This window comes from Amborella trichopoda, chromosome 2, assembly GCF_054954075.1.
Source record: "Amborella trichopoda isolate Santa Cruz 75 chromosome 2, AtrichopodaSantaCruz75HAP2 v2.0, whole genome shotgun sequence".
Lineage (NCBI taxonomy): Eukaryota > Viridiplantae > Streptophyta > Magnoliopsida > Amborellales > Amborellaceae > Amborella > Amborella trichopoda.
The window spans coordinates 16,554,049-16,568,799 of NC_142337.1; the positions used below are offsets into that span (position 1 = coordinate 16,554,049).

At 35.7% G+C, this 14,751-nt stretch overlaps 1 protein-coding gene and 1 long non-coding RNA gene across 11 annotated transcripts in view; one reads left to right on the forward strand and one right to left on the reverse strand.

Moving 5' to 3' along the window:
- Positions 1-2,464: 2,464 nt before the first annotated feature.
- LOC105421544 (uncharacterized) lies at positions 2,465-7,246 on the forward strand. The gene is made up of 3 exons (XR_967054.3): positions 2,465-2,764; positions 4,783-4,902; positions 6,841-7,246. It is a non-coding gene; the product is annotated as an uncharacterized LOC105421544 (long non-coding RNA).
- Positions 7,247-7,898: 652 nt separating this feature from the next.
- The window catches only part of LOC18445756 (Rab3 GTPase-activating protein catalytic subunit), a 63,072-nt gene continuing 56,219 nt past the window's right edge, over positions 7,899-14,751 (reverse strand). For all 10 annotated transcript variants that reach the window (XR_016050451.1, XR_016050450.1, XM_020674475.2 and 7 more), the window contains 2 exons: positions 8,678-8,818; positions 7,899-8,529 (listed from right to left, as the gene is read on the reverse strand). Coding sequence is in view for 8 of the 10 variants with exons in the window: in XM_020674475.2 (XP_020530134.2) it covers positions 8,212-8,529; positions 8,678-8,818 (459 nt within the window). In the remaining 2 variants the exon portion in view is untranslated. The remainder of the gene's footprint in view (positions 8,530-8,677; positions 8,819-14,751) is intronic.

Below are 14,751 nucleotides of genomic sequence, written 5' to 3' on the forward strand. Positions count from 1 at the left end.
GCCTAGGCTCTTTTTTTTTTAGAGGGTATCATTCCCAAATCTAGAGGGTACGTACCACATGTTTCAGTAACAAATGAAGGAAGCATATCCTATTTACAAGGAAACTACAAAATGTAGCATTGACGTGCAATATATGTGGTATGAATAAATCTTCCACCATTCATTCCCCTAAAACAAATGGTAAAAGCGGATCACAGTTCCTAGTGACGGGATATTAAGACGTGTCTCTTCTCCACCATCGATTTGTCAAAACTAACTGTCTATGTCTGATTTGTATGCCATATATCATACGTCATTTTGCATGGTATTTACTCCTGCAGCATGTACATATAGAGAGGTCATGTGAAAAAGATTTCATGTGCCCGCTCGAGCAAAATTAAGGCTAGGAATAGTTTTCAGATCTCAAATTTTGGGTGTGTAATATGTAAAACTCAATGACTAACCTCCAAGAAAAAAAAACCAATCATCGCGTTTATTACGGTATGGGTCATATTTTGGGAAAATTTATGTGGGGACTATCCCCCACCCGCAACTCTTTTCATTTATTCTTTTTTTTGGAGAATTGCCGACCTGTCCAACATTTCGAACACTGACAGATAGGAAATCCATAAGTTTTGGGCCATCTCTAGTAATAAGGGCATGTGTCATACTACCGACACCAAACATACACATTGTTTAGTGTTTGGCATACCAAACAACTCAACTTATAAACAATATCTCTTACTTAGGGCCTGTTCGATATTTGCAACACCGAGCAGCATATTGTTTGGTGTTTCTAATGTTGGGCAACCTAACTTCTTAAGATGTTCGGCATAAGAAATACCAAACCTATTATAAGTTATTTTTATCATTATTATTTAAATTTTTACTATTTAATTAGTATAATAGAATTTATGTAATATAATCAATTTTGTTTATTACTTATTTTAGTTATTTGTAATTGTATTTGATTGTGTTTTCTCAATAAAATATCTTGAAATAGAATTTAGCATAATAGAGTACTTTTTATTATGAAATATTTAATAGGGAAAGTAAGAATGTATATAATGAGGCCATTTACTTTTGAAAAATATATAATGAGACTATTTACTTTTGGTACAATGTGCTCACAATTAAATCCTAACCATTGGATGTGAAGCTGGTGGCTACATTCATTTCATTCACCAAGCTCAAAGTTCAAAACAAATTTCTCGAACTTTGTGACATTTATAGGTAATTGTGACCTCCTTATACTAAAGGTAAATAGTCTCATTGTATATAATCCCCCCCAACACACACACACATATATATATATAATGATAGAATAGTAGAATAAAAATTTAAAATAGATTAAAAAAATAGAATAGAAATTTAGAAATAGAAAATTTGAAATAATAAAGTAAAATTTACATAAAAGAAAATAATGAAAAATAAAATACATTCAAATACAAATAATAATAAATAAAATTAATTACATCATATAAATTTTATTAAGAATTTAAATAATAATAATAACTTATAATAGGCCTCATTTTCCTTATCCTAGATAGCTTAAGAAGTTGGGCTGTTTAATATTCCAAATACTGAAAGCGTATATGTACGGTTTTGGTAGCACTGGACCAGCCCTTACTCATAGAGATGGCAGGAAACTTGCAACATTTTTCACACTTACAGTGTTGGAATTATCCGATAGGTGACTATTCTAAAAAAAAAAGAAGAAAAAGCTAAATAAAATAGGCCACGGGTCCGGAGTTGTCTCAACATAATTATTGCAAAATACTGATCCATTACATAATAAATATGTTGAATCCCTTTCACACAAGTAATTTTTCCCCAAAAAAATGAAAAAAAAGCTAATTCCCACTATCTATGTGACTAAAGAAATAAATCGACATCCCAATACTGAACAACAACCATCCAATTTTGAAAAGGATCTAGATATTCAAAAACTCAAAAACAAATCCTTTTTCTTAAAAAAAAAACCTAGTCATACTTGGATCTCAAAACTTCCAATAAAAGAAGGATGCGGCGAAGCCCGCATATGTAGAAATGCAGGCATCTTAATAAATCTATTTTAATATGTATTTTAAGACTTAATTTTTAAAGACATGTAATCTCAAATATAGAGATAATGAATATGAAAAAATAAATAAATATTTTAAAACTAAAAATAATAATTTTAGTAAGAAAGTATTTGGACCGCTAGTTTCTATTATTTTTGGCTGAAACACGAGATGGATGCTTTACGCTTTCTTGACAGCATATGTCGAAATGCGGTCCAGCCCACACGAAACAATTTTCCATAAAATAAGTCCTTCTAGGCAGCTATTTTGCCTGAAGGAGTTCTTGTACAGTATGCTCGCACAAGCACATGCTATACACGCTCATCAGGTAAGAAACAGGAGAGCCACAGCCTCATTATCCATTGAAACCGAGAAAAGGTGGTTCCACTACAAAAACATGTATTTCCCCCATTCCGAGATCCACTGAACATCATGAGATGCCTCACACTCCAAAACCCTAATTTCGCTCTCTACCCTACCCCCGCTTTTGTAACCCCTCACTCTGTAATCCCTACCTCAACAAGGCTCTCATCCACTGAACACCATTCTACATCAACAATCCTTTCTCCTCCTCCTTCTGCATATCATTCTCTCTCTATAATCCTTTCTTCTAGGAGGCTCCCTCGCCATATTCCCACTGCTCAACCACTGAATGCGCTTTTCGTCCTCTCTCGCAACTCTCCGGCCTCAACAGGGGATTACTCGACCTTCATCCCACTTAGGTAATACCACTATTGTTATTAATATATTTTTACTTTTGTCAGTTCGAGTAGTTTGAGTTTGTGCCGTGTTGGTAGAGTATCACCTCAGCTTTATTAAAAGTTATGCCCTCCATTCTTACTAATACTTTTTTTTATTATTATTATTTACAAAACGGTAGGGGCCTGTAATCCCCGTTGATCTACCCAAAAACAACAAAGAAAAAAATAACCTTTTTTTATTGTATTTTGAAAGTGGTGATATAGATGTAGACTCTCTTGAAGGTGAACAGGGTTTAGATCAAGCTTGAGCCAATTCTAAGGCTACAAATTCGATTTGATTTTTATTATTTTCACACATTACGCTTAAAAGAGAACTTGGGCATCCATACATATTTATAGGGTATGCCCAAAAAAATAAAAAATAAGAATTCGAAAAATTTCCCAAAATATCTTTGAAGAGTTTTTGGGATATTTTGATCATCATTTTATTGTTGTTGTTGTTCTTTTATTATTATTATTATTGTTATTGTTGCTGCATAATTATTATTATTATTATTATTTTTATTTTGAGCTTATATATAGTCATGTACTTCCCAATTTTCATGTGACTTGAATGTATTAAAAAATATAAAACATATAGATATTTAGCCCTCGGATTGGCCAATATTCAACCTGGACTAGGGGTGGTAATGGGCTACGTGCCCCAGTCCCCAAAGACTAGGGCATCGGCCACAAACTATGGCCCAAGGGCCGGGCTGGCCAGGTCCATTGCTTGCCCTAATCTAGGCCATTGAAAAGGTACATATATATCCCTCAAATATCCACATGACGTGGATGCAATACTTTCCTATTTTCAAAGTACATTAGTGGATGTTATAATTTTCCAAATTTATTTAATTTTTCATATTAATGATCTCTATGTTAGAGATTACATGTCTTAAAATATTAAGTCCAAAAATACATCTCATCAAAAATAAATTTTTAAGAGGTGGCTCATTTCTACATGGACTAAAAGAAACCGTGTCGTATACATTATTTCCGATGGGTATCTCTCTCACTGGATGTACTTAATGACCTTACTGCTGTTTGCTCTCTCACCAATGGCTCTCAACCTGGAATTTCTATCCATTCATGCTTAATACATAACTTTTTCTCGTCACTTACGTACCCAAAAGAACGTTTTTTTTTAGGTAATTCCTACCCAAAATAAATTTTTCTAGTAAATATCCCGGTCAAAAAATTATAGCTTTTAGGATTAAAATGCCCTCTCTCTTCTAACAATGACTACTTGACTTTTTCGTTAATACTAAAAAAGGCGGTCCGGCAGTATAAACAAGTTTTTCGGCACTATCAAAGAACGGTTCGGCAATAGGCCCAATCGATTCGATATTGCCAAAAAGCACTTTGGTAACAGGGCCATGCGGTCCGGCAACAGACCCATGCGGTTCTGCAATATACCCATGCGGTCCTACAATATGCCCATGCGGTCCGGCAACAGGCCCATGTGGTCTGACAATAGGGCCAAAGTGCCGTCCGGCAATGTCCCCTCTCGGTCCAGCCCTTTGTGGACTTGATCCGACATTCTTTCGAATCGTTGAGCATCTTATAGGGATGTGATGTTACGGACAAAGGCATTTTTGTTAAAAAACTAATGACTTTTTTTATGAAGGGGTATTTGCTAGAAACTTTATTTTGGGGTAAAACTTGTGAGAAAAAGATTGATTGGGGGACATTGTCGAGAAACGCCAAGTTGGGGTTGGGGGGTATTTGCAATTTTCTAGGTGCTTATTAAATGATTCCCATTTATCCTAGTTCTTTTGTTTTTATTGTTTTTGCCCAGTTTAGAATGAATTAAAGGACCACCTAGCAAATCATTACTCTACAACTACAATTTTCCCACTATACACTCATGTGAGTCAAACACGCTTATAATTAGCTGATCATGCAAAGAAAATAAAAAGTGAACTCAAATAATTTTCCGGGAATAAAGGGAGGGGTATTAAAATTTGGAGAATTAATTTGTTTCTCACTTCTTTAAGGGCCCAACGGATACTTAGTTGATGGTGGCATTTCCAAAAATGCGTTACAGATTCGGAACATTCGATCTGCATTCGGAATTGGCCAGGACTGGTCTGGTTCCGACCAATTAGTACGATCAGGTGCGCTTTATGCTCTCCCCTCTGCCAAACCTTGAACAAAAAAAAAAAAAAAAAAAAAAAAGAAAAAAGATAAAGATAAGACCTTTTTCTATTTTTTTTCATTTGGATTTTGCTTTTTTAGATACATCTCTAGTGTTCAAAAATTCCTAGTGCTTATTTTATTATATATTTATTTTTATTTTTAATATTACCTCATAACTGGACCTGTTTGGAACAACGATTTAGTAAAGCCAAAAACAATATCAGTGGGTGGATGATTCACCCCAATATTTGTTTTCCTAAACACCGATTGACTCTCAATGTAAATTATAGGCAACAAAATCTTTGAAGTGATCTCCTGATGCCCTCTTCAAATTATATCACGATACATGCGTCATATTGTTCATATGTTTTATGTAATCTCAACTGTTCATTCTATACAAGGTCTGGTTGAGAGGAAGAACTCTTCCGAAAATCAAGTCCTATTAAAACTTGCGAGTGCTCGCAATTTATGAAGCATGGTAAAAGCCCGGAATCAAAACCGGTATTCGCTGATACTGGTCAGTAGCCTTTCCCAATATAACGGCCACTATAATTGGATACAACCATTATGTCCAATTATCTGCCATAATTTGGACTTTTGTTGTAATGATTATTACTGTCGACTGTGATAACGGCTGTTAAAACCATGAAAATCTTGTTTCCCAAAAACTTTGGTATAGTTTACTAGACACTTTTAACTTCATGACAACTTTTGTAAGGTAATAAAAGGAACCATTCTTTTTTGGAAAAATATACACACTTTTTTTCAAGTTTCATTTTGAACAGGATTTGAAAACATATCAAGTGGCATTGAGATCCTACATAATATATCTTATAAGGGAAAAGTTTATATAGAGCCAAGGCCCTAAACTATCAAATTAGAGCCCACCTCAAAAAATTCATTAGGAGGGGTTGTTTTGATACCCAAATATTTTCAAATTGATCGGCATCAAGATGCATGAACATAAAAAAAAAATGGATTTCAAGTTTTGAAAATAGTGCATCTCAAAACGCATTTTTGGACAGTCAATTTTCAAGTTTTTCAAGTTTTCATAGATTTGTTCCATCTACACAACTTTTTAAACTTTAAATTTTAGAATTAAAGATAAAAATATTTTTTAAGCTATCACAAAGATTTCCAATGTTGAAACATATTTCTCAATGCTATTTGAAGGTGGGTTCTCATTTGATTGTTTAGAACCTTGACTCTATACAAACCGCACCCATCTTATAACCTCTTGGACCAATTTTATCTCTTTTGATCATACATTTTTAGCCAAACAAAAATGAAAAAGACATATTGTTATATTCTTTTTTAACCCCCACTCTCTCTCTTCTTGTATTTTAAAATACCAAGTTGAATGAGTTGAGTTAGTTCATCGGTTTCATTTTGCCTAACATTCACAAAATAAAACTTCAAAACAAAACTTAAAAAAGAAAGAAATAAACTAAATAAAACTTCAAAACAAAACTTAAAAAAGAAAGAAATAAACTAAAAGAGGGGAGGGGGAGGGGGAGGGGGAGGGGGAGGGGAGGTGGGGGAGTTAAAAAAGAATAGAAAATGATGCCTTTTTTTATTTTGTTTGGCCAAAAAAGTTGTTGTCAGAAGAGATAAAATTGGTCTAAAGGGTTAGAAGATATACTATATAGGCTATTTATACCACTAGTTATGTTTTCAAACCGTAAGTTGAAAATGAAATTAAAAGGAGGGTGTACAAAGATATTTTCCTTTTTTTTTTTTTTCTTTTACTTAGTGCTTATACTGACCAAATCTAAGCAAAAGCCATTTTAAAATGTCGGTTATGTGACTACAGTGCAGACCTCCTGTTTCTCTATTTTTTTTTTGCCTTTACTTAGTGCGTATACTGACCAAATCTAAGCAAAAGCCATTTTAAAATGTCGGTTATGTGACTGCAGTGCAGGCCTCCTGTTTCTCTTTTGGGTAACCAATTTTGTGGTGCCAAACCTCGTTATGCCCCAGGCCAATACCAATCAAACCCAAGAGGACTCGCCCCCACCTGTACAAGAATCATCCCAAGATAATAGTGCACCAACCTCCTCACAAACTATCAAAACGACATCAAACAAGAGTAGATCGAAGAAACGTCGTAGCAAGAGCTCAAAGAGATCAGAATTGATGATTGAAACACAATTTCCCAAGTTTAAATCCCACCATTAAACTACCCAAAGAAAAAGAGCTGAATGAGATGATGACATTGATTTTTGGGCTCCAGTGGGGCATTGCACAAGAAGAGGGTGACTCAACTTGTGTAATTTGTTTGAAAGATATATAAATGTGAGAAGGGGAATGGTTAGCAACTAAGTAGTATTACTTTTTACTTGGTAGTGATTTTTAATTCATTGAACTGGGTAAAATACATCATACGTTAAAAAAAAAAAAATCATACTAAAGAAAAAGCACAAGAAAAACACAAACCTGCAAGGGGTGAGATGTTGAGGAAAATCTGTATGAGAAGGAATGTAATTACCTCATCGACACATAGGTCATCCATCCAATGCAGTCCCTAATCAGCAGCCTTGCAAAATTGAATGAAAAAGGCAACAGTCAATGAATCACAAAGCTCAGCAATTTCAATATGCCAAGGGATAGGTGACTTGCTACGTCTCCATCAAATCTCTGTTAATGCATTGTGCTCAAAAGAAGAGGGATGATAAAAACTAAGATCTTGAGTCCTATGTGTGATGCTCAAGTCTGTCTCCATGCAATGGATTACCCTAGGGAATCTGAGCAGGCCTTTGCAGCACTGTGGAAAACATCAAATAAACACAAAATTGTAATATAATAAAACAAAATAAACCCAAGGTCAATTCGATACAAAGCCTCACTAGTTAGCACAGCAGAAATCCAAACAGGCTAGAAACACAAGCATTTTGATACAGCCATAAATGTGCTCAAATTTGTGGTAAAGGCTAACGGGAAAGATGCCTGGGCTTAAAATATAATTACGAAGCCCTTCACAATAAGTTCTTATATCATTGATGGATAGAACAGTACATTACATAAAGCTGCAAGTGGCATAAGGCTTATGACAAGCTACAAAGGATAAGATTTTATTTTGCTTCTTAAGTGTGTGCTTAATAGCCTCAAGCCCTCAATAAGACAAGCTAAAAACTTGATCTCTTGAAACACATAATGGATGGATGACCACCACAGTGAGCATGATTAACACTGCCATGAATTTCCTCAAGCAAGATTCTGTACAGATTTCTTTTTCTTTACAGTGTTATTTTGCTTCATCAAAAAAGTGAAGGTTATGCACAATGGGTTCAAATCACGGTCCAATCACTCTCATCTGTACACAGTGATGGTGCTGCCTCGGAATTACTAGGTTTTGTGGGCTTCTTTGTGAACAAAGATGATTTCCCTTCAAGAAACTGCGAAAATACTCGTGTGGTCTTCTCATCAGGACACTTCCCTTCCTGGGGAACAGACCTCCTAAAAAAGTGCCGATTTTTTACTGTGAAGTTCAATCCCATTTTGCCTAACCGACGCTTTAGTCCTTCAGAATTGGTTTCTTCAGAGAGTTGCTTCAGAGTTGAGCTATCATCTGGATGAAGTACAATGGCCTCCATAGTTTCATAGACCTTTAGAGACACATTAATACCACCAATATCAACAAAAACCAGAATTTCAATTTATAAAGACTATTAAGGGTATAACTGACAGCTGTAAAAAAGAAAATAGAAAAAATGGTCACCATGAGTGGGCTCCATATACCAATTTACTGTGTACCTGATAGAGATCATCAATTTTCTCACCACTCATTTCACCAGGGACTGTAGAAATGACATAATCTTTGCAGTCGTTGAATAGCTTGCACAATTCATTGTTCATGGGCAGCAACGATTCGCCAATTGCAAAACCAGAGCTCAGCTGAAAATGTTAATGATTGGATACACATGAATTAGCATGGATGCCAAGATGCCAAGTAAATTTTAAGAAAATTGAAAAGAAAAAATGCAACAAATTCTGAGAGAAAAAACAAAATTCAAGTTCTGGCTTAGGGGGTAGGTGTGAGCCACAATAAAATGATGAAAATATATACCTATTTCAAATTATTCAATGATACTTTTGGTTATAATGTGTGACGGGCGTTAATGCTTCTTATGGAAGGTGAGCTTTACTATGGTGCTAGCTATTTGCTAAATGTTCATCATCAAACACAAAATGCACCACTAATACCAATTTTAGACATTTTGGGGATGCCCCAAACCAACCAACGAATTAGTGTGCATTACTTGATGTGGAACCAAAAGGACTTGTTGGCCCCTACACAAGTGTTGCATGTGACATGCATGTAAAAAGACAGTTTTAAGTAATGATTGGAAATTCTAATTAGGTATGGATTGGGAGTTCTGATGGGCTCAGGGATCCTATAAATATGAGGAGAGTAGGATGTCAGAAGTGATAAAGATTTCCCAATTTGGGTAAAAACGGAAATGCAAGGTCTAGTTGAACTAAACTAGAGTTAGGATTATGGAGAAGGGTTTGGTTGGGTTAGACAAGGTTCAGGACAGGAAAGGTTTTAGGGTTTCCAAAGTGTTTAAAGCTTGCTACAGGTTAGAAGGTCAGCAAGATAGGAAGAAGCCAATGATTCCTAGAGCTGAATTAGGGAAAAGCTGGGATTTAAACTTAAAATTGAAGGACTCTGATGGTTGGTATCTGGTTAAGGTAGCTTTTGAACTAGTTTACTAAAGGTTTCGAGAGGTTTGGCTAGAGTTTATGGAAGGGTTTAAACGGGTAACAAATTTGTTTTGGGCAATCTTAGGAGGGGATATATCACAAAGAAAGAGAAACAGGAAGGCTCTAACAAGTTGGGGATACCCTCGCAATGTTAAGGTTAAACTAGAGTTGCAACTCTTCCATGAGTTGAGGTATCCCTCCTCTAAAGGCTGTTCCTCACCACGATTGAAAACTCAAATTTTACTTTTCAAATTGAATATAGAATTGGCCATAAGCCTACATGGGTATTTTTATAGAGTTCTAATTATGGTCCTATACTTGGACTCTTAAAAGCATACAAACAGACTTTTAAAGATTCTAGAAACTATGCAACTTAATAGGTTTTTAATCCGAATAAGATTGAAAACTATGCAACTTAATAGGTTTTTAATCCGAATAAGCTTGAAATCTTACTTCCTAGAAACCCAATAACTTCAATAAAATTAAAGCCAAATTATCAAAAGGAAAAAATTATCACAAAAAAAAAAAATCATTCAGTGGGTAAATTTTCTAGCAGCCTTTCAAAAACGATTTGCAGCCTGAAACTTCCAAATTACAAAACATCCATAGCAATATGGGTCGGGGATCTCAAAAATATCTTCAATTTAAGTTTTGGACCACCCTAAACAAACATCCAAATGAAAAATCATGCCTTTAGAACGCTCGGCATCATTCTCCCCCAATTGGAGAAAACTCGTCCTCGAGCTTTATAGTCAAGCTTGCATGGTTCCCCCTTTAAATCTATTGTCATCTTCATCCATTTCTTCATGTTTCTTAAATGTTTGGATGGTACCGCATCAGATGATTATACTAACTCATATGAGAACCCTTTAAGAGAAGCATCAATGTATGTCGATGGAGAAATTGGGACAAACACACCTAATTCCTCTGGTGTTTCAATCTTATTGTATTCATTCAACATTATCTTTAGAAAAGGGGGTCACGTCTACAACTTCTTGTGTTGAGGGATTAATTATTCCCATCATTTGTTGAACAACTTTCACCAAAAAATCATCATAGATAAGATCATCTACCAAATCAATTATAGGTAATTTAAACTCATGCGGCTTTCAAAGAAACCAGCAGTTGCCAACTTCTACCCATGTTTTCACAAGCTTGATCAAGAGCTTGGTGAATAAATTGATGGCTTTAAAGCTCCTTCTTGACCAACTATTTCTTTAGGAGGAACAGCATAGAGTTCTCTTTTAGAGGAGCAATCTCTTGCTTCCTTCCTTCACCACTATGATTACTTGACAGCTTATTTATATTGGCCATTTCTCCAAACAACACATTGATATAATTTATTACTTGGTGTTCATTCAATCCAGCATTTGCACTGGAAGCTTGTCCCCTGTTCAGAGATAGATGAGAGGCATATATACAACCCATTCAAGTTGATATGGCGGAAATCAATGCAAGTTCCCAAGGAATAACTTGCTCTAATTACCATAACTGATATAGGATCAACGGAGCTTGGCTCATAGTGTCACACACAAGACAGGCATCAAAACAAAGGATTTTGGTAAGATTGAAATTTTTAACTAGGTTTGGGTTAGGATTTCAAAAGGACACTAGGATTTTGGGTGTCATAAAGGTTTCCTAGTTGGGGTAGAATTAGATAATACAAGGTCTAATAAAAGTATCACTAAGGTTTTGGTTATGGAGATGGTTTTTGTTGGGTTAGGGCAAGGTTTAGGATAGCGTTTAGGTTTTCAGCAGTTGAAGTTAGCTACAAAGGTTTTCAGTGGTTGAAGTTAGCTACAAATTAAAAAGTCCTGCAAGGTGAAGGATGATGACATGGATTCCAAGATTAATTCGGGAATATCAAGGGTTTAAACTTGAGTTTGAAGGCTACCATGGATTCCAAGATTGAATTCGGGAAAATCAAGGGTTTAAACTTGAGTTTGAAGGCTACCATGGGCATATATATATATATATGGTTAGGGTGATTTTGAGCTAGTTTACCTACGGTTTCAAAAGGTTTAGCCAGGGATTAAGGAAGGTTCTGAATGAGTTACAGATATAGTTGTGGAGAATCTTTGCAGATGTACTACACAAGAATGGAAAGAAGAAGGCTCTAATTTGTTGGGGACACCGCACGAATCTTAAGCTAGAGTTGTAGCATCACTCCTACAAAAAAAAGTTGAGGAATTACTCCTCTAAAGATTGCACTCCTACAAAAACAAGTTGAGGAATTCCTCCTCTAAAGATTGCCACTTCCCACACAATAAAACTCGAGATCCTCCTGGAAATGTAGCCTCTCACCACAAATGTAATTTCAAATTTCATTACTCATGATGAACATGAATTGGACATAGGCCTACATGGGTATTTATAGAGAGTCCCAAGCTCTATTTACCCTATACTTGGACGTCTAGAAAGCACTAAAACTAAATACTAAAGAGTCAAGGAAACAATGCAACTTGAAGGCTTCTAGTCAAAATATGATGGAATTTTTACATTCTAGAAACCTAATAACTTAAATGAAAATCCAATTAAAATAAGGAATCTATAACGAAAATAAAGAAATCTAATTTTCATCACTCATTTTTCAGACAGGTTTTCAACAATGGGCTCAAGTCCAAAATGTCTGCATAACAAAGAACCCACAGAGATATGCTTCATAGATCACGTAGAGATCCCTGATTTAACCCTTAGATCACCCTAAACATACATCTCGGTGAAAAGTTATGCCTTCAAGAAGTTCCACAAGATTACTGCAACCAATTGATTCTCCCAAGGTTTTCAACACAGCGAATCGAGCTAACAAGCAGAGGAGATAGGTGGTTGTATAAGATGGAGTGCATGCGTAGGATATTAGGGTCACATTGCACAATCACTCCGTATTGGATGACCGTAAGACAGAAATTTAGCTAGCCTTCACATCTAGAGCATCAATGCAATTATAGACATTTAGACACCACATTTAAAGAGATAATACATCCCTACTTTTACAGTTTCTCCTGCTCTGGAATTTCTTCTCTCCATACCATTAAGACCAGAGCAGACTGGTTGGCCAAACAGGCAACTACAGCTGGAACAAGTCTAGTCAAATCTTTGAATAGCCAAATGGTCAAATCAATCAAAAGCCAATATGGACCGGTTACCATTGTGACATTTTTTTATATTCTTTTATTTACATTTTAGAAACCGATCTCACTGCTAAATCGGTAGTTTGACTAGTTTAACAGGACCAATGCTCTCACTGGTTCAATGACCAGTTGTGTCCTAATAATATCTTCCTTTATTAATTTTCCACCCCACATGAAATCCTATACTACGTTCTCTCTCTAAGGTTCCGCATGGTAAGCAATAAATAATCCCTCATGGCTCTACATGTTAGATCCATAACTAAAAAAGAATTGGAGGTAATTGATCTCATTGCCAACCTAGCACTAAGGCCATCCGTAAAATCTACTACAAACATTGGTTCATGAAAACCTCACTATAGCTCACAATTATAGTTGAGCACCCTACTTTGGCTGCAAATAGCAATATGATTATAGGGAAAATCCATGGAAAAGATAAAGCTCACAGGATCCCATCCAAGAGAAGTGTCAGAATCAAGAGAAACTTTGCTGCAGCTACTACAAGAACATGGCCATCAAAAGGACAAGGCTCAGCCATCCACTACTCATTTAGCCACTAAGACTAACGATTCTAATATTTTAGAGATCCTTCAGCACCTTAGGGGACTTGAACAAAGAAATGCATCTTCATTTCCTTATCAAGTAGCAAGTGTTTGGATGTCTTTTTACGTCACATGAGCCACACATGGTAACTTGTACTTGAAGACCAACTCAAAACCTAGGGATTGGTTTCCCAACATCACTTCATCCAAAAAACCCTTAAAATGTACAATGGGTGATGGTTCCTAATCAGAGATAGCTCACCGATTGCAAAGACACAAGGTTGTCTACTCCAACAGGAATCCGGTTATATACACTCTAGAAAACTGTAGGAATCAAGATTAAAAAACCAGTTTGGATTCGAGATTCGACCCAAATTTAAATCGAGGTTCATAGGAGGTTCAATTCGAGTTTCTACCCATCTAGCAATCAAGATTTGTAACCCCCTTTTAATCAAGCATCAAGCAAACACATGGATAGATAGTGACAGATTTAGAAGTTTATAGGAGATTACATATTGTATGAATCAAAAAATAATACACATGCATAGGAGATTATAAAGATTTTGATATTAAATGTTAGTTGAAGATTACGTATTGCAACATTAAATGACAACTGAAGATTGCATATTGCGTGAAATTAAAGAATAAAAGAAATAATACCTTCGATACACAATTTTCATTACATACTAATAGGAATATTGCTCAGAGAGAGAAGGGGGGGCCGGGGGGGGGAAGGAGGGGCTACAATTTTATCCTTTTCCACCCTTCTAGCTGCAGCGAGGAGCTTCTGAGTGACAATAGAAGATGATGGAGACACTCTAAGGGTGGTGAAGTCTAGGTGAAGGCCGGCTTGGTACGTGCGCAAAAGATAGAGACACTCTAGACTTTTGCATTTGAATGTTGATTTATGGAACCAAAACTTCGGCTATGTGTTCATTAGATTCTTGTGGAGCACAAATGAACTATGGAAGATAATCGTCTCCAATTCCGGTTTCCAAATAACCCATATCAAAATCTATAAATATTTCAGCCAATTAATAAGTGACATATTTATGCACCTAGGATACTAGTATTTGATTTCATGGTATCACAATTCAGGAAAATAACAGATCAAGGTTACATGAGGGAGGAAGCAAAGTTCGATGTTTTATTAGTTCGTTGTTTCTTGCATCTACGAAACGTGGTACTTGTTGTTCAGGAATCCAGATTAAAATCAATCGAATCGAGTATTATTATATGTGGAATCCAGTTTGAACAAACTCAGCATTGAGATTCGCCAATTGCGGAACCAAGAATCAGTAAATAATGGAAAAGAGACTCTACAAGTGTTGGAATCGAGATTCCTAATATAAATAATTAAGATTCCAATCTTTACAAAAATGGGTTTTGTGAAGATTCCTTATCAAAATTGCCGAATAAGGGAGCTGAATTAGAATTGGAACCTTCGCTCTCG